This window comes from Pagrus major, chromosome 4, assembly GCF_040436345.1.
Source record: "Pagrus major chromosome 4, Pma_NU_1.0".
NCBI lineage: Eukaryota > Metazoa > Chordata > Actinopteri > Spariformes > Sparidae > Pagrus > Pagrus major.
Genome location: NC_133218.1, coordinates 25,826,663 through 25,845,017, shown reverse-complemented (window position 1 = coordinate 25,845,017; position 18,355 = coordinate 25,826,663). Strand labels below are relative to the sequence as shown.

Genomic DNA, 18,355 nt, shown 5'->3' with positions numbered 1-18,355 from the left:
CAATTTGGGATCGCTGGGCTTCTGGAGACTGGAGACGAGCTGTATGCCATTTTGGTCCCCATCTACTTCAGTTGTTTAGAAGAAGGCTGCATCACTGTGAAGCTCCAGAAATATTTTGTGGTCCAAGAAACTTCTCCCGACTTTCCATCGGTATGGGGAAGAGTCGATAATGAGAGAATTTTAATTTTGGGGTGAATTTACCCTTTAATCCAGCTGTGCTTTAGATCCAGTCTCACTCTGACGTCACTCTGGAAAATGACTCATCATGATTCAGTAAGTTTTTAAAATGAAACAAGCATTATGATCTGTAGACCTGCAGTATAGTGCAAGTTCATTATCATTGTGATGTAAAGTAAATCACTGATTAAATAAGCAAGATGTAGGCGTATCAACTCGGAAAGTTGGGTAAACTGTAAGTAAACGGGTCAACTGATCACAAAAACAGGGGAAGAACTAGAAAAAACACACATTAGAACACGTATTACTCTATAGCCATTTATTGTTTGTTCAATGATGATCACTGATCCATTATTTTATGACAGAATGCAAAATGTGGCGGCGACATGCCAGAAGTTTCAGAAGTATGACCAGACTGGGGGCAAACCCCACATTTTTAAAATTCCCCGTGTATCCAACAGTCTCACTGACGAACAGATTCATTCACTGAACCATGATGTCTGAGTAAATGAGTAGCATGTGCATATTTCTTCATGAACTGTCCAGTGTTCAACCAAATCAGGTATCCCACTCATCCCAACACAGAGACATCTGTATGAAATACAAGGACTCCGTTATGAAGAGGAAATAATAAATGGGACATTCGATTTAGGGCTGTGGTGCTATATGAAGAAAAACTCCTATCTGTGTAATTCCTTCAAAATATTGATTGCTTCTCTGTACCGAGTTTAACCCTTTTTTGGCTTATGTGCTTCTTTGTATCTGGGATTAAAAGGGACTGACAGAGAGACTGCTGCCCTGCCACCAAAAATCCTTCATGAATCCTATTGGAAACATACTGAGGGAGATTCCTAACAGAAATAATAAGGAAATTACTGGATGACGGATTAGTTCAGATGAAAAACCAGAGATCTGCCTGATAGTCAACTGATTACATAATTGTGAAATAAAGAGTGCCAGCCTAATATTGAAACTCAAACAGTGCCTTACACCTTATAAAGTGCTACGACTCTTCCATAAAAATTAAGGAAAAAAACATAACAGAACTCACATTTTCGACAGGCTTTCAAATGCAACAGAGACCTCAACATGAATGTAACACTAATGCACAGGCTGATATTACCCCGATGTTGGTTCCTTGATGTTTTAAAGTGAATGAGCTCACAGCAGATAAACAGCACACATTTAGGAGGACACTAATGCACAGCCAACAGTTGATTCCACATAATAAATAAGCAAAGATGATCCGTCTGTGGTGGGAGCAAACATGTCTTTTACAATTTGGCAGGGGAGCCGGTTGAGTGAAATGTTGAAGAAAAGGTAACCAGAAATTAAACCGTTTAACAGCAGCAAATGTTCCAAGTTGAATTTGAAATCCAATCAAGAAAATGTCTAACTAAATACTGAGCTCTTTTCTAAATGGTGGAATGGAGGAGACAGAGAATTAGTGACGCATTAAGCTCCTCTCAAACACTGCTGCTTTGATTTCGTAGCTCTCCTTGCAGCATCCAGTCTACTTGGTGACCGTATGGATCCCGTGTGCCAGTAGGCCAACGTTCCCAGAGGTCACGCCTGCCATGGAAATTCTGCCATCCTTGGTCATGTACACTGAAAACTCCTTTGTCAGGCGCTCAACCTGCGGGACACACAAATGAACACACACAATTAGCAGCAATCTGAAATCAGCTGCAGCTGTCTGTCACCGTTGCAGTAGTCGAATCTACTGAAGATGAAAGCAGAGGACAGATTTTCAAATTTATTCCAGACCAAGTGCTTACATTCACAATAAAGTTTTAATCTTTCAGAGCTAAATTTACCTTTGACGGACAAGACGGTTTTGTTTCTTCTTTGTTTCGACTATTTTCTTTGTGCCATTTCCGTGTTTAGATGGAAAGATCGACACCACTCTCATACCTGTACGCTAAATATGAAGTCAGTGGCTGCTTAGTTTAGCGACAAGACAGAAAACAGCTAGCTAGCCATATCTTGTTTGTTTAATCTGTACAAAAACGCAGTGTAAAAATAACAATCTGCCATTTTGTGCAGGGTTTCGAGCCTATTTCTTGGCTATAAGCAGTTGCCCGGCAACCAGCGGAGACTCAAGGCAGTTGGTGGTCTCTGCTCCTGGCTGTAGCCTTTTAATTAACAGACAAATCTGACCTACCAAATTTACCTACACTCGATCCAATTCTACCTGAAAGCAAAAAATTTATTTCCCAAAACATCAAACTATTCCTTTAACATGATTTTCTCTGGGAATTAGCCGTTGTTGTATGGCATCATTTAATACAGTCGGTTTTATGTAAGAATTAAAAATTTGCTAAATTTCAATGATAAACATGTTTTTCATTCTGTAATGTCAACTATCAAAGGCCAAAATGTGTGTGTACCTGTTCAGGTTTGAGGCCTGTGAAGCAGAACATGCCGATCTGGTCGGTGACGTGCTGCCAGTTGTGAGTGGAGCCCTCCTTCGTCAGACCAGCCACCAGCTGTTCTCTCATCTTAATGATGCGGTTAGCCATACCGTGGACCTCCTCCAGCCTGGAATCAAAGAAGGCAGGGTCAAACAGATCAGGAAATGGATTTTGGAACAGTTTGGTGCAAATGAAAGATGGAGACTTGGACCTGAAGTTTGACATTTGGTTCAGGTAATATGTGTGCATTTATAAGCACATACCACAGTGAGCGCAGATCTGGTGTGTTGAGAATGATTGATGCAATTCTGGCGCCGTTCATTGGTGGATTGGAGTAAATGGGCCTGATCAGGATCTTAAGTTGAGACTCTACCCTCTTTGCCTCGTCTACATCGCCACACACCACAGTGAAGCCTCCAACACGCTCACCTGTGAATATCAAAATCCACATTCAGTGTTAAACATTGTGATCTACAGCGAATCTGACCAACTCAATGTGTGTGAAAAAGGAGAACTGTAAATGTGCAACCAGTAAAGTGTATTTTGAAACATAAATTAGATATGAGGGGTTACACATGACAATCATAAAATTGTAAGCCAAAACAGACTTAAAAATATAACATTTATGGTTTCCTTCAGTGAGATTTACATTCTCACAAACTAACTTTTCATTTGAATGAGATCTCATTCAGAACATGTTTTAAGAAGACTAGAGATCACTTGGGCTGCTTCATTGTTGATTAATCTGTCATTTATTTTCTCGAGTAATCGATCAAGTGTCAAAAGATGGTAGAAAACAACCCAAAGCCCCAAAATACCTTCTCAAATGTCTTGTTTTGTCCGCAACCCAAAGATATTCTTTATTATTATTGTCACAGAGGAGGAAATAAACCAGAAAATATTCACATTTTGACTAAAATAAATGAAATTACTTAAACCAATTAATTATCAAAATTGTTGCCGATTAATTTAATAGTTGACAACTAACTGATGAATTGATAAATCGCTGCAGCTTAAGAGATCGCTGCATTCACTTTATGAAACATTGTTTTGGTGAAGAACAAAACCACTGACGAGTATCTAGATGACTGCTTCGGGGCATATTCTGAGTTAACACAACATAACTAGTAGTATAGGTAAAGGTAAAGCTGACATTAACTTATTTTTTCTCACATAATAGTACAATTGCATTTAGTCCTGTGAGTCTGAATCCTTAATGGAATAAATCATGTGTGACCAACTAGTTTTTACCACTGGGTGGTGATAAAACACAAGATACAGTTCACACAATCAGTCGCTATGAACGAATGCATTCATTCATGTTGTCTTCCATAAAAAAAACCTCTTCCAGAACTGTATCACTAGCTTTATGGTATGTACAGTACAGCATATATATGTTTCTAAGAATTTGAAAGCATCACTCATTTCAACAGATTCTGCAGTTTGGTCAATGCTAAAATGGGCAGACCCTGTCCAGCACTAGCAAAACTAACCTGCACCTCAGTTTTCATCTCATGTCTGTACTGTTATCTTTATGTGATCTTTATCAGTATTCTTTAAACTTGTGTTGAATTCTGACTGACCATAGAGACCCATGTTCTTAGCGAAGGACTGGGACAGCAGGATGTTGTGGCCCTGCTCAATGAAGTAGCGCACAGCCCAGGCGTCACGGTCAATGTCGCCGCTGGCGAAGCCCTGGTAGGCCATGTCGAAGAACACAAGCAGGTTCTTTTTCTATGAGGTGCAAATAAAAGAGGGAGAACACAGGAGGGAGACACGGACAGAGACAAGAAGTTAGTAATGTTTCAAGTGATAACAACTTGATAAAGTACTGTGCTTATCAATTGTGGCTTTTGAACTGTCAAAGACCTGATCTGAAGATAAAAGAAAATGTGCAGACTTTTTAAAAAAAATATAACTTCCCCAGGCCTTTACTGAGATGACTTGTACTCACCTTCACAAGGTCAGAAATCTCCTTCCACTGCTCAGGCCTGGGGTCCACACCAGTGGGGTTGTGGGCACAAGCATGCAGCATGATCACACTCTGCTCTGGGATTTTCTGTGACATAAGAAAAGGGTTTGGTTAATCACCTTACAATACCATGTGTAGTACAGACTCTCTTGTTTGACAGTGTTTTCACTGCCAGACATACAACTGGTTACATAACCGATTATTTTCTACACAATAAACAGTTTTCTGTCAACAAAGTCACTTCATGATATCCTGGTTATAAACAAAAATGGGGGCAAACACATAAAGTTCACCCTGGTGGCTGTCACATAAACACACAAGTAAAAATACAGGTGAATACACGTGAAAACATAAACACAGGCTGAGTGCTCTGTTGAAAACCCTCTCTGCCCAAACTTAAAGGTAAACAACTCAATTCTTAATTAAAGTAAAAACTAACAACTTCACAAAAAAACATAAAATCCTCTGTATTTGTGTTTTAAATCAGAACACATGAAAAGGTGTCAAACTGGACCTATTAAAATATTTGCCCTAATGTCTTACAGAGATATCGTCGAGAGCTCCTTTGAAGTCAAAGCCACAGGTGGAGGGGTCGTAGTATCTGTATGCTTTGAGCTGCATTCCAGCGTCTCTGAAGATGGGCGTGTGGTTTCCCCAGGACGGTTTGGGCAGGTACACATCACGAGGACCTCCATGGAAACGAGACTGAGACAAAGGAAAGACCTGGTGAGATAACCAGCCTGACCTAACTGTTGGTTTGTCTGAAATGACTGATACAAGAGAACCTCACCAAAAAGTTGGCCCCAATACGCAGAGATCCAGTTCCTGAGATGGTCTGGACAGTGATGCTCTGTTGGGAGAGGAGGACTGCTGTACTGACTTGGACTTAAACTATCAATTGATTTGAATTTCATTTAGTTTGAAGGAGTTAACTTACCCTGCCGCTCTTCAAGACCTCATTATCATTGCCAAGAGCGAGTTGGGCGCAGGACTTGGTGAAGTCCCCCAAACCACCAATGGCTAGGTACTCCTTATCCAGCTGTTTGGCTGCAATGATAGCCTCTGCCTAGAAGGAAGGTTTGAAAATCAAAAAGGATAAAACACAACACACAGTAGTATTCCCTGTTTTGTACATACAACAGACTCTTCCATTTTCAAAATACTATCTGAAAAATGTCACAGTCTAAAAGTGCATTACTGTGGTTTTCCTTGAGGTCATTAGCAAAAGAAATTAAGCTTTTCCCACTAAACCCTGAATTGCATGGGGGATATCACTGTGTGCATGTGTGTGACATGAGAGAGATATAGTGGATTCCCTGCATGGCTTGGTGACAGTTGTACCTTGCGGACACAGCTGAGCACAAAGGGCTTGCCCTGGTCATCCCTGTAGGCTCCCACTCCCAGGTTCATCTTCTTAGGGTTGGAGTCCTTCTTGAAGGCCTCGCTCACCCCCAGGATGGGATCGGGGGGACCCATCTGCACTCCACCCCACCATGAGCTGCAACAACATTAAATTGGGTGATGAGGATGAGATGGCAAAGACTGAACACAGTCAATTTCCCTCACAAACAGAAACACTAATGTGTCTTTACAAGGTGATGAAATGCGCTGCTTTCTTAAGTTTTCATGGCCTTATGTGACACGGGTCACACTAATTAGCCATGTTCCTGTAACACGCCGTGGACCTAATGCGTGAGATTAACTCCTCATGTGACCTGAGGATACCACACTGACGTAGAAACTCATGAACGACACATGGTCAGTGGGCACAAGTTTCATGAAACAAACATTATAATCCATTGAGGTCCAAAGTCCAAAAACAAGAGGTAATCTGGGACCTCAGATTGTTCACCGAGTCACTTTTCCCACCATTATCAACAACCAATACAATACTCTAGAGTGAGAAATGTTCATTATAAACACACATGCTAGTATTTTTTTACCATTTCTTTACTTTTGCGATATTTCCAATACTTTCTCAGAAACTTTAATTTTTCTTTAAGTTTTTCATTTCTTCTCATCATCAACCTTTCAATCATTTATTAATCATTTGCTAACATGCTGAAGACTTTTATATTTTCTAGTTCAAGGACACAGTGTTATGTCATGTCAAACTTGTATTTGAACAGTTTTAAACTAACTGTGTTTTGCATGCCGCTCTCTGCTACAATAATTCAGAACGAATATCAAATTCATAAGGTCATACACTCTGACCTCTTGACCTCAGCCTGACACAGTCCACAGCTTGTTATGCACATGACACTGCGTAAATGTATTAGATCCAGTTTAGACTGGTGATCTACAACATGTACTATAGTAAAACACACACCAGTCACTCTAGAAAGTAACACTGGACGCTCCCATTTTAACAGAGAGGAATGATTTTAAAATACTTTTCTTTGAGGCCAAAGAAACAAGGGACTGCATATTGATCTACTGTGAAGTGACAAAAATATCCACAACTTAGAATCACACTAGCTGAGTCATCAGTGCATGGTGAGCGTTATGCATCCAAAAATAAAATGGCATCATGTGAAATCCACTGAAGGCACCTCAATGGTTTTATCAAACTCACAAAGCAACTATGAATGCAATGATTATCCCTACAGACATTAAATAAAGCATACACTGTTTTAAATTTTTACTTTTTCTTAGAATACAACTTGCACTTAAAATGGAAGTCTATATTCAGTAATGGGGGACTGCACTACTCCAATGTGCAGACAGATAAAATGAAATAAATGCAAATTGAAAACTAAACTGTGGTAGACGACTCGATTCCATTTGTTTGTTAAAGGCTGATGAAATCAGTGCTTTATTGGCTGCTTTGTTACTGGATATTTGGCTGCAATATCATAATGCATTGCTTGCTACAAATATAAAAATAATCTTGCCACTGTAAACTTTTGTACTTGAGATGTAAATTAAATACATTACAAACACAATACATACATGTAAGACACATATATCTGCTTGATAAATGAGGGTTGCCACTTGTTGTAACCTTCACCGCGCCACTGCGCATATATTGTCTCAGGTTTCTTCCACTTTATAAACCCTCTAAAGTTTGCAGCTAAATTTAGGACTGAACACTTTGCAAAAGGGCAACGGTCTCCAATCTCCTGCTAATAATTCAAAAAGGATCACGCTGCTTTATTTTAAAAAGCATGTACTGTATGTGCTAAGTCCAGTCTTTCAGTCGTTTAACTTGATACAATGGGCTGTTTGATCCTGATACTACAGGCAGTAGACGACACAATGGAAGCAACACTTAACAGTACAATACGATAAAACGCCCACCTTTCTGATGATTAAAATGTTCATACAGTGTCAGAGAAGTACTGCTTCCATTGTATTTGTGAGGGTGTAGTTATTTATGAGTGTATTGTAAATGCTGTTATCAGAGCTATGCTATATACTTTTGAAGTTTACGATTAGATAAGATTTCCTTATTGTCACTGCACAAATGCAGGGGAAATACAGTAAGCAGCTAACTGAGAGGGCATTTAACAAAGATTGCATGTATGTACATTACTCAAAATTAGTTAGGGATATGGGAGCATATATGCATGTGCATTGATATGCAATAAAAGTCAAATTAAATCTGTCGCATTATTTTAGGGGCCCAAAAATATTCACAAAACACAAAAATGTCCCAATATCCCTAACTAATTTTGAGTAGTGCATGCATGAATGAATGTATAAATTGTGTGTTAGGATATAGATATGGGAACAAAATATTAACTGTCTGTGCAAATTGCAAACACAAGAGGCTGTGATTATTTTACTTTGTGGTATTGTATAATGTGTATCACTGCAGCGGATTTAAATGCTATATATACAGTAAGGGGCATTCAGGTTCAAGTGGTCTTATGTACACAGAACCTTTGAACAGCTGAACTTCAGCATTTATATAAACAAGAACATCACAGTGACTGTCAGTTATCTGTGATCAATAGACCAAAGGCCTTCCAGGCAAGCTGCAGGGCAGGACTGCTGGGGTTAAAATGGGTGATCGTTCTGCAACAATCTTGATACTAGCGTGGTGGTGGAAAATCCCTATTGTCATTTATTCAGTCTCTGAAACCAGACCAATGTGCTGGAACACGAGACGACAAGATGAGACACAAGCAGAAACACAGAAACACACCCACACAGACAGGAATATGATAGCACCGGCTAGCTAAACGAAACCTCGTTTACACCTGCGGAAACAGAAGCAGAGGCTGAATGAAGATATGAAGATACGTACAAAACGCCTGAGCAAAACGTCTACATTTATAATGGTTACACTTGAGATATTTTAACACAATAAAAGCGCAGTTACGGATGTAACCTAGTTTGCCCTCCAAGCACACCCTGAAAGGACATCGGTTCCTATCTCAGCTTCACCGCTAGAACTTAGCCAATCAGCGAGCAAAGGCGGAACAAGACAGCCAATCAGCGAGCAAAGGCGGAACAAGACAGCCAATCAGCTCACACGACTTCACCAACTACGACAAGTCGCTTAGCTCAAACTGTGCGTGGGATTTGACAGTTGAGGCCATCGCGATCGTGTAAATCCTTCAGAAAGTTGCCGCTCAATTATGAATTTAAGCTAACTCGCAGCCACCTTAGACGAAATATTATCATAAACAATTGATTTAATACGAAACAAACCTACCGTTAGCTGGGCTGTTATTTTCACGCACACACCAGCGACTGCTCCATCGGAACTTGTGCTGCTGACACACCAACGTGACTTTCATCAGTAACTTAGCGAGCTTCACTGATAGCAAGTTAACCTCTGAGGTCAATTAAGTGCAAATCTGAGAGGATGTCTAGCACAAGAGGTGTTGACCTGGGAGGTTATCGAGTCATAAACCTGCAGCCTGTCACCTTAACCAGCTAACCGACATGAGATTATTAGCTGCGCTCTCGCCACAGGAGCTAACTTCACACAGCACACCGGGGCCTATTGAAACCATTTGACCCCTGTCTACGATAAGCTAGCCAGCTGGTGTGGCTAAAGTAATCACAGAGCAGTGAAGTTTCTCCATAAATCTGATCACGCAATAACTGTTAACGATAACCTTTAAAATTACAGATTGTCTGCAGGTCAAGCTAGCTTAAACTAATGTGAGGCAAGCCGCTAAACGACCAGGGCAACTGTATCTAAATGTCTCTTTCTCTGTTAGCTTTGAGTGTTTTATCGCTGTTTACCTGTTGCGGCTGGACAGAACTCCCAGGGCCGGGGAAATGTTCCCCAGACAGGAGATCACCTTGTTTGACTTGAGCAGGGCCATCGTTGGACTGCGCTTGGGAGTAGAGCCTGGTAGGATGTGGACGGATGTGAAGGGCAGGCACGACGACGACGCTACGCATCGAGTACGTGCTGACGTCACGACAGCGTACAGTGATGCGCAACGTGGGTGAAGCAGGGCTGAGGCTATAATCTGACTAATCCTGAGAGGGGTGTAGGAGCAATAGAGGAAAAAATTACAATATTTCCCTCCTTTCTCCTCCTTCCCCTATTTTCCAAGGTTAAAATTATCCAAGTTAAATCACAAGTAAATTAAAATTTTACTTCTGGACAGCATTTGAATAAATTTACCTTCCTTCCACCCATGAAAAGACTCCAACAAGAGGTCATTTATATTTAAAAAAATAAATAAATAAAAATCAGATTAAGAAATTTAATTCCCATAAATGAATGTGTACAAATTGATGTAGAATAAAAAAGACAAAGAGTAGAGTAAAAATTACATTGTGGAATTAAAATTGTGTCCCATAGCCTATATGACCTTAAAAATAAGTCTACAACTAAGTTAGTCATTCATCACTGCCAACATGCAAAAATTTAATTCAAGTAGCAAAAAGACATGAATGTTTGTCATTGTCCTCCGAGTAGATATCTATAAAGAGCATACAGTGAATGGAGAAGTTGTGAAAATAAACTGGTGTCTTAACTTCGAGCATGTCAGATGTGTTTGCAGACTGTGTTGGTGTGACTGTGTGAGAATCGGGCGCAGATCCTGACCTTCTGGAGGAGTCAACACCCTCATGGCTCTCCCTGGATTCTGCTTTTATCTGGAGCTGTTGACCAGTAGGACGAGGGCTCAGAGATTACTTTTAACTTTTGGGATTGAAAAGATTATTTATTTTCACTCCCGTTTATCAACCTGACTGCAGCCTGTCTGCAGAGGTGACCTCCATTGTCATGTGTTGATGATTCAAAACAACTGATTTGTTATGAATTTTCAAAGTTTTAAACTTTAGACGTTTTGCTGTAGCGTGACCATCAGGACTATCAGCCCACCATGACAGGTTGACATGGGACTGGATCAACAGTGTGTGCAAAGTTTGTTTATTTTCATGCACAAGACGGCAGATTTCCTCACAAGACGAAGAAGAAGAACCTCAGCTGTGGTGCCACTGCACAGTTTTTGAGTGCAACACCACTATCATAAATACAAATCCCAGGTCTGCTCCTAATTCCCTGCATATTAAACTGACAGCTCTCCGTAAGACAGTTATCTGTGTGGGACAGACTAAATCAAGAACAGAGATGAGGAGAAGCTTGACTGTGGTTTTCCTTCACTAAAGAATAAGACAACAGAGTCTCATTAACAGACTAGCTCCATTTAAAAAAACAAAAAATCTGGACCTCACTCATTTCTAAACCCTGGCTATGGCCTTGATTACATCATAACAATGTTATGTGTTGAAAACTTGTATGTTGAAGTAAACATGTATGTAACGCTGTGATCCTACCCTCTTACTGAAGTTACGTAATGCAGAAACAAGTGATAGGGAGGGAGGCGGAGTGGCTGAGACAGAGACGCCATTCACTCTGTTACAAGACACTGTATCATCACAATGATTTTGAAGCTGTTATTTTAGGGCAAAAAAAAAAGTTACATAATGTGCCTTAAGAGTGATGGTTACTTTTTTTTAATCTGATGTGATTGCAGAAATGATGCAATTCCCTGGCAGTAGCATTATACAGTTACTTCATTTGTCCTATTGAGGGCAGTGTCACACAACGGACACTGCTTCATATCTTGAGCTGCAGCTGCTATTACAGTCACTCCATGCATGTTTATCCAGCAGTAGTCTTTAACCATCTGTGGCCATGTCATGTAACAAGACATTGGACATTTAATGCTGAATTACACATAGCAGAAACAGTGTTTAACCAAACTTTTGTTTTTTTTTTAAATAGCATTCATTACTGATTTACTCTTCCCCTTTTCGTGATCGCTTGTTGTCTCCAACTTCCCACCAGATGGAGACCTTCTCTGCATTTTACTCCACAAAGCTCTGCAGCACTCACTGCTTCATGTGTAGTAGCTTAACAGTCTTTGAATTATTAGTTTACATATTTGATACAAAATGGTTCCAACCTTCAGAAAACAGTTATTTCCCAGTGGTTTCATATCCCTCGAAAAAACAATGAGGGATGTTTCTGCAGAAGTGCTGCATTAAGTGAAGATGGTGTCATACAAGTTTATAAGAACAGCAGAAGGAACAGGGACCTGGAAGAAGATCACACAACAATGCCTGGAAGTCCATGACACATTTCTTTTTCCTGCAACCAGACAGTCAACTCCCCCTGGCACCCCAACACAGTGACAGAGGGGGACATCAACTTGGCTTGCATGTGGGACTGCCTGTGTGTGGAGGAGATATGGATTGTTCCAACAAAGCCATCGAGTCAGAGACAGCACAAGTTCTCACATGCAATGTTCAACAACCGAGTGGAACAGAGATGAGGCTAAATACAATTCTTTTTCCATTGTTTATTCAGTGGCATGCTAGTAAACATGCCGTGTTGTGATTTTTGTTTCTTTAATATTATACTTTGTAGGTATTTGGTTTTACATCTCATTGTTTGTATGTGTGTTTTCATTCAGAACAGGGCTGAAATCAATCCACATTTGTCCTTAAACCACTTTTTAGAAAGAAACTGATGACAGTAATGAGTAAGAGAGGAGCAAACAGAGCAGAGCTGAAAGAAGCATTAAAATGAAAGAGCAGCAGGAAAGAATAATGGAAAACTGATAAGAGTGAAGAGTTACTGACTGTAATGCTGAGTGACGCTTCACAGCTTAGCTTGGAGTTGATACCCATTGTAGAGTATATATGTGAGTGTATCCATGTGTATGTGTGTGCACTCCGCCATCGTCAAACACACAATATTCTCACACATTTGCACTTCCTGTGAGGTAATAGGTTAATAGTTTGTGTGACAGCAGGCTGCTGTGATGATGAGTTGATGTGAGGTGGTGCCAGTGAAGCGTCCGACGTTTAAGTTCATATATCACTTGCAGTAATAACTCTTGACACCGTGTGGGCTCTGTTTCTCCAACACTGTCCAGCTCGCTGTGCCGCACTGTGGTTCATAATATCTTGTTCACCTTGTTTTGGATGGCAGCTCTCAAATATGAAGTTGCACATTTTTATTTAAGGGGTTTGATTTGATCACAAGTGAAAGGAAAAAAATGAGAAGGAAATATTCACAAGTGCTGCATCTCGATTATATTTTCAGTGTATCTGCCTCCATATGCTTCATGTATGTCAAGCTGCAATGCGTTCAGTCCTCTGTGCAAAGACAAATGAATAAAACAATGACATGATGAGTTTCTTTGGTTAAGCCTCCAGGGTTTGACGTATGTGTGCTTATATTTTATGACTGAGAGAACATCTAGTGCATGTGTGTGTGTCTGTTAAGAAATTAGGGCAAAGTTTAAGCTAAAATGAATGCCTCATAAATCATGCTTTTTACAATAAGTACAGTCAAATAGTGAACATGAAAGTCTCTCTTGGCAGTGATCTGAGACTTAATATTGTGACTTTAAAGGCCCCGCACACCCAGCCACACAGGTGTTTTCACAGTTTGCTGATTAGAGCTCTTCTCTGGATTAGCACACACTTCAGACTTGTCATAGCAGGAGAAGCACAGCTGTTATTGTAACAACATAAACAATGACTCCGTATTCAAGGGTCTCTGTAAGCCATGCCAGTGTGACACTGAACCAGCCTGCATGATCACAGGACCCTGAAGCCAAATGGAATTCATCCATCATTAATTTGATAATTTATGCCTGTTTTTCTTACTTAATGTCCAAAAGACCCTCTCAGCATCTCAGATTTCCCTCTTTAACTTTGTTGTGCCTCTTAGGGCAGTACATATTATACTTTAATCATTCTAATTATTAGATGGCCGTGGTGACCACATGTAATTATCAGAACTGCTTCACTAAACCTCAATCTGAGCCAAAATCTGGTCAGCCAGAATAAGTGAAAACACCTGTGAGGGTGTACCGGGCCTTTAAACCATGATGTTTTAATAATGCAAATGTACTTCTGTGTTATCATGGGTGTGAATACACCTCAGGGCCACCAAGCTATCAGATTATTAACCCTTTCATGCATTAGTTGTTACATCTCAAGGAAATATTTGTAATGTTTGTTTTTACTCTTAAACAAATGAAAAATCATGCCGGTCACTTTTCTTTTTCCATTTACATAGATGTAAGGAAGCCAGACAGGTAAAAGCAACATTTTTCCATTAATTAAGATGCTGGACATGTTTTTCACCAGCTCTTAATAATATTTTTCAGCAAAAGGTATATTCTGCCTATTGGGCCTGTATTTAGTTCAAATCTAAAGACTGTTTAATATTGGTGTTTGATTAAACTATCAAACTATCAACTATCAAACTACTAAGAGTGTTAATTATTTCATAATTTAAAATAAAATACTAGAAAATATGGCAGATCTGAAAAAGCAGAATAAACCCTTTGGTGCAAATAACATCCACTGGAGTAGACAGATGAAAATGTACAAGAGAAATGTTAATTAAATCTTTATAAAAGTATTTTGAATAACTTATTTAGTTGATTCTTTGAGGGGTTTAGAGGGTTTAACAGTTATTCCAGAGGGACTTGGTTTATCTCGTCTTCCCTCCACCATTTTGAATTCATAATGCCATATGCCAAAATGACAAAGAGATATAAAGATAATATTTAAATTGAATTGTGGACACACACAACTCCGGCGATCCACTGCCTGGTGAGTGGGACATGGTGCTCCAGCTTAAATGGTTATGAAAAGGTTCATTTTTTATAAGAGTCAATCGGTCAATCGAGTCAATCGGTCAAAAGACGGCCGTAACCCTAACCCTAGCCCCATAACCCTAACCCTAACTCCAGCCTTAAGCCAGTCTCATGAAACATTGTCCCTTTTCACTAAAATATTCACCAAAAATACAAATTCCACCGGAATCCGATGGGGACTGCTGTGTCTCGTTCAGCCAGTATAGGAGCACATTTGGGAGCGATTTCGAGTCAATCGGTCCAAAGACCTGGAAGCTATTGAAAAAATGGGCCACTTTTTTCACTAAAATATTCACCAAAAATACAAATTCCAACGGAATCCAATGGGAACTGCTGTCCCTCATTCAGCCAGTAGAGGACCACATTCGTGACGAATTTCGAGTCAATCGGTCAAAAGACGGCCGTAACCCTAACCCTAGCCCCATAACCATAACCCTAACTCCAGCCTTAAGCCAGTCTCATGAAACATTGTCCCTTTTCACTAAAATATTCACCAAAAATACAAATTCCACCGGAATCCGATGGGGACTGCTGTGTCTCGTTCAGCCAGTATAGGAGCACATTTGGGAGCGATTTCGAGTCAATCGGTCCAAAGACCTGGAAGCTATTGAAAAAATGGGCCACTTTTTTCACTAAAATATTCACCCAAAATACAAATTCCACCGGAATCCAATGGGAACTGCTGTCCCTCATTCAGCCAGTAGAGGACCACATTCGTGACGAATTTCGAGTCAATCGGTCAAAAGACGGCCGTAACCCTAACCCTAGCCCCATAACCCTAACCCTAACTCCAGCCTTAAGCCAGTCTCATGAAACATTGTCCCTTTTCACTAAAATATTCACCAAAAATACAAATTCCACCGGAATCCGATGGGGACTGCTGTGTCTCGTTCAGCCAGTATAGGAGCACATTTGGGAGCGATTTCGAGTCAATCGGTCCAAAGACCTGGAAGCTATTGAAAAAATGGGCCACTTTTTTCACTAAAATATTCACCAAAAATACAAATTCCACCGGAATCCAATGGGAACTGCTGTCCCTCATTCAGCCAGTAGAGGACCACATTCGTGACGAATTTCGAGTCAATCGGTCAAAAGACGGCCGTAACCCTAACCCTAGCCCCATAACCCTAACCCTAACTCCAGCCTTAAGCCAGTCTCATGAAACATTGTCCCTTTTCACTAAAATATTCACAAAAAATACAAATTCCACCGGAATCCGATGGGGACTGCTGTGTCTCGTTCAGCCAGTATAGGAGCACATTTGGGAGCGATTTCGAGTCAATCGGTCCAAAGACCTGGAAGCTATTGAAAAAATGGGCCACTTTTTTCACTAAAATATTCACCAAAAATACAAATTCCACCGGAATCCAATGGGAACTGCTGTCCCTCATTCAGCCAGTAGAGGACCACATTCGTGACGAATTTCGAGTCAATCGGTCAAAAGACGGCCGTAACCCTAACCCTAGCCCCATAACCCTAACCCTAACTCCAGCCTTAAGCCAGTCTCATGAAACATTGTCCCTTTTCACTAAAATATTCACCAAAAATACAAATTCCACCGGAATCCGATGGGGACTGCTGTGTCTCGTTCAGCCAGTATAGGAGCACATTTGGGAGCGATTTCGAGTCAATCGGTCCAAAGACCTGGAAGCTATTGAAAAAATGGGCCACTTTTTTCACTAAAATATTCACCAAAAATACAAATTCCACCGGAATCCAAAGGGAACTGCTGTCCCTCATTCAGCCAGTAGAGGACCACATTCGTGACGAATTTCGAGTCAATCGGTCAAAAGACGGCCGTAACCCTAACCCTAGCCCCATAACCCTAACCCTAACTCCAGCCTTAAGCCAGTCTCATGAAACATTGTCCCTTTTCACTAAAATATTCACCAAAAATACAAATTCCACCGGAATCCAATGGGAACTGCTGTCCCTCATTCAGCCAGTAGAGGACCACATTCGTGACGAATTCCGAGTCAATCGGTCAAAAGACGGCCGTAACCCTAACCCTACCCCCATAACCCTAACCCTAAGGCAGTCTCATGAAACATTGTCTCTTTTCACTAAAATATTCACCAAAAATACAAATTTCACCGGAATCCGATGGGGACTGCTGTGTCTCGTTCAGCCAGTATAGGAGCACATTTGGGAACGATTTCGAGTCAATCGGTCAGAAGACCTGGAAGCTATTGAAAAAATGGGCCACTTTTTTCTTTAAAATATTCACCAAAAATACAAATTTCACCGGAATCCGATGGGGACTGCTGTGTCTCGTTCAGCCAGTATAGGAGCACATTTGGGAGCGAATTCGAGTCAATCGGTCCAAAGACCTGGAAGCTATTGAAAAAATGGGCCACTTTTTTTAAAAAAATATTCACCAAAAATACAAATTTCACCGGAATCCGATGGGGACTGCTGTGTCTCGTTCAGTCAGTATAGGAGCACATTTGGGAGCGATTTCGAGTCAATCGGTCAGAAGACCTGGAAGCTATTGAAAAAATGGGCCACTTTTTTCTTTAAAATATTCACCAAAAATACAAATTTCACAGGAATCCGATGGGGACTGCTGTGTCTCGTTCAGCCAGTATAGGAGCACATTTGGGAGCGATTTCGAGTCAATCGGTCCAAAGACCTGGAAGCTATTGAAAAAATGGGCCACTTTTTTCTCTAAAATATTCACCAAAAATACAAATTTCACTGGAGTCCGATGGGGACTGCTGTGTCTCGTTCAGTCAGTATAGGAGCACATTTGGGAGCGATTTCGAGTCAATCGGTCCAAAGACCTGGAAGCTATTGAAAAAATGGGCCACTTTTTTCTTTAAAATATTCACCAAAAATACAAATTTCACCGGAATCCGATGGGGACTGCTGTGTCTCATTCAGCGAGTAGAGGACCACATTCGTGACGAATTTCGAGTCAATCGGTCAAAAGACGACCGTAACCCTAACCCTAGCTCCATAACCCTAACCCTAACCCTAACCCTAATGCCAGCCTTAAGGCAGTCTCATGAAACATTGTCTCTTTTCACTAAAATATTCACCAAAAATACAAATTTCACCGGAATCCGATGGGGACTGCTGTGTCTCGTTCAGTCAGTATAGGAGCACATTTGGGAGCGATTTCGAGTCAATCGGTCCAAAGACCTGGAAGCTATTGAAAAAATGGGCCACTTTTTTCACTAAAATATTCACCAAAAATACAAATTCCACCGGAATCCAATGGGAACTGCTGTCCCTCATTCAGCCAGTAGAGGACCACATTCGTGACGAATTTCGAGTCAATCGGTCAAAAGACGGCCGTAACCCTAACCCTAGCCCCATAACCCTAACCCTAACTCCAGCCTTAAGCCAGTCTCATGAAACATTGTCCCTTTTCACTAAAATATTCACAAAAAATACAAATTCCACCGGAATCCGATGGGGACTGCTGTGTCTCGTTCAGCCAGTATAGGAGCACATTTGGGAGCGATTTCGAGTCAATCGGTCCAAAGACCTGGAAGCTATTGAAAAAATGGGCCACTTTTTTCACTAAAATATTCACCAAAAATACAAATTCCACCGGAATCCAATGGGAACTGCTGTCCCTCATTCAGCCAGTAGAGGACCACATTCGTGACAAATTTCGAGTCAATCGGTCAAAAGACGGCCGTAACCCTAACCCTAGCCCCATAACCCTAACCCTAACTCCAGCC

The 18,355-nt window shown here is 40.7% G+C and overlaps 1 protein-coding gene across 1 annotated transcript; it reads right to left on the bottom strand.

The window, feature by feature from the left end:
- Positions 1 to 481: 481 nt before the first annotated feature.
- On the bottom strand, positions 482 to 9,891 carry LOC140994354 (aspartate aminotransferase, mitochondrial-like). Its single transcript, XM_073463933.1, has 10 exons — positions 9,766 to 9,891; positions 5,905 to 6,061; positions 5,501 to 5,629; positions 5,354 to 5,413; positions 5,107 to 5,268; positions 4,546 to 4,650; positions 4,175 to 4,325; positions 2,855 to 3,020; positions 2,568 to 2,718; positions 482 to 1,813 (listed from the first exon to the last, which is right to left on the bottom strand). The coding sequence occupies exons 1-10, from the start codon at positions 9,846 to 9,848 to the stop codon at positions 1,691 to 1,693; spliced, it is 1,287 nt and encodes a 428-aa protein (XP_073320034.1). The 5' UTR covers positions 9,849 to 9,891; the 3' UTR covers positions 482 to 1,690.
- Between the last annotated feature and the right edge of the window lie 8,464 nt (positions 9,892 to 18,355).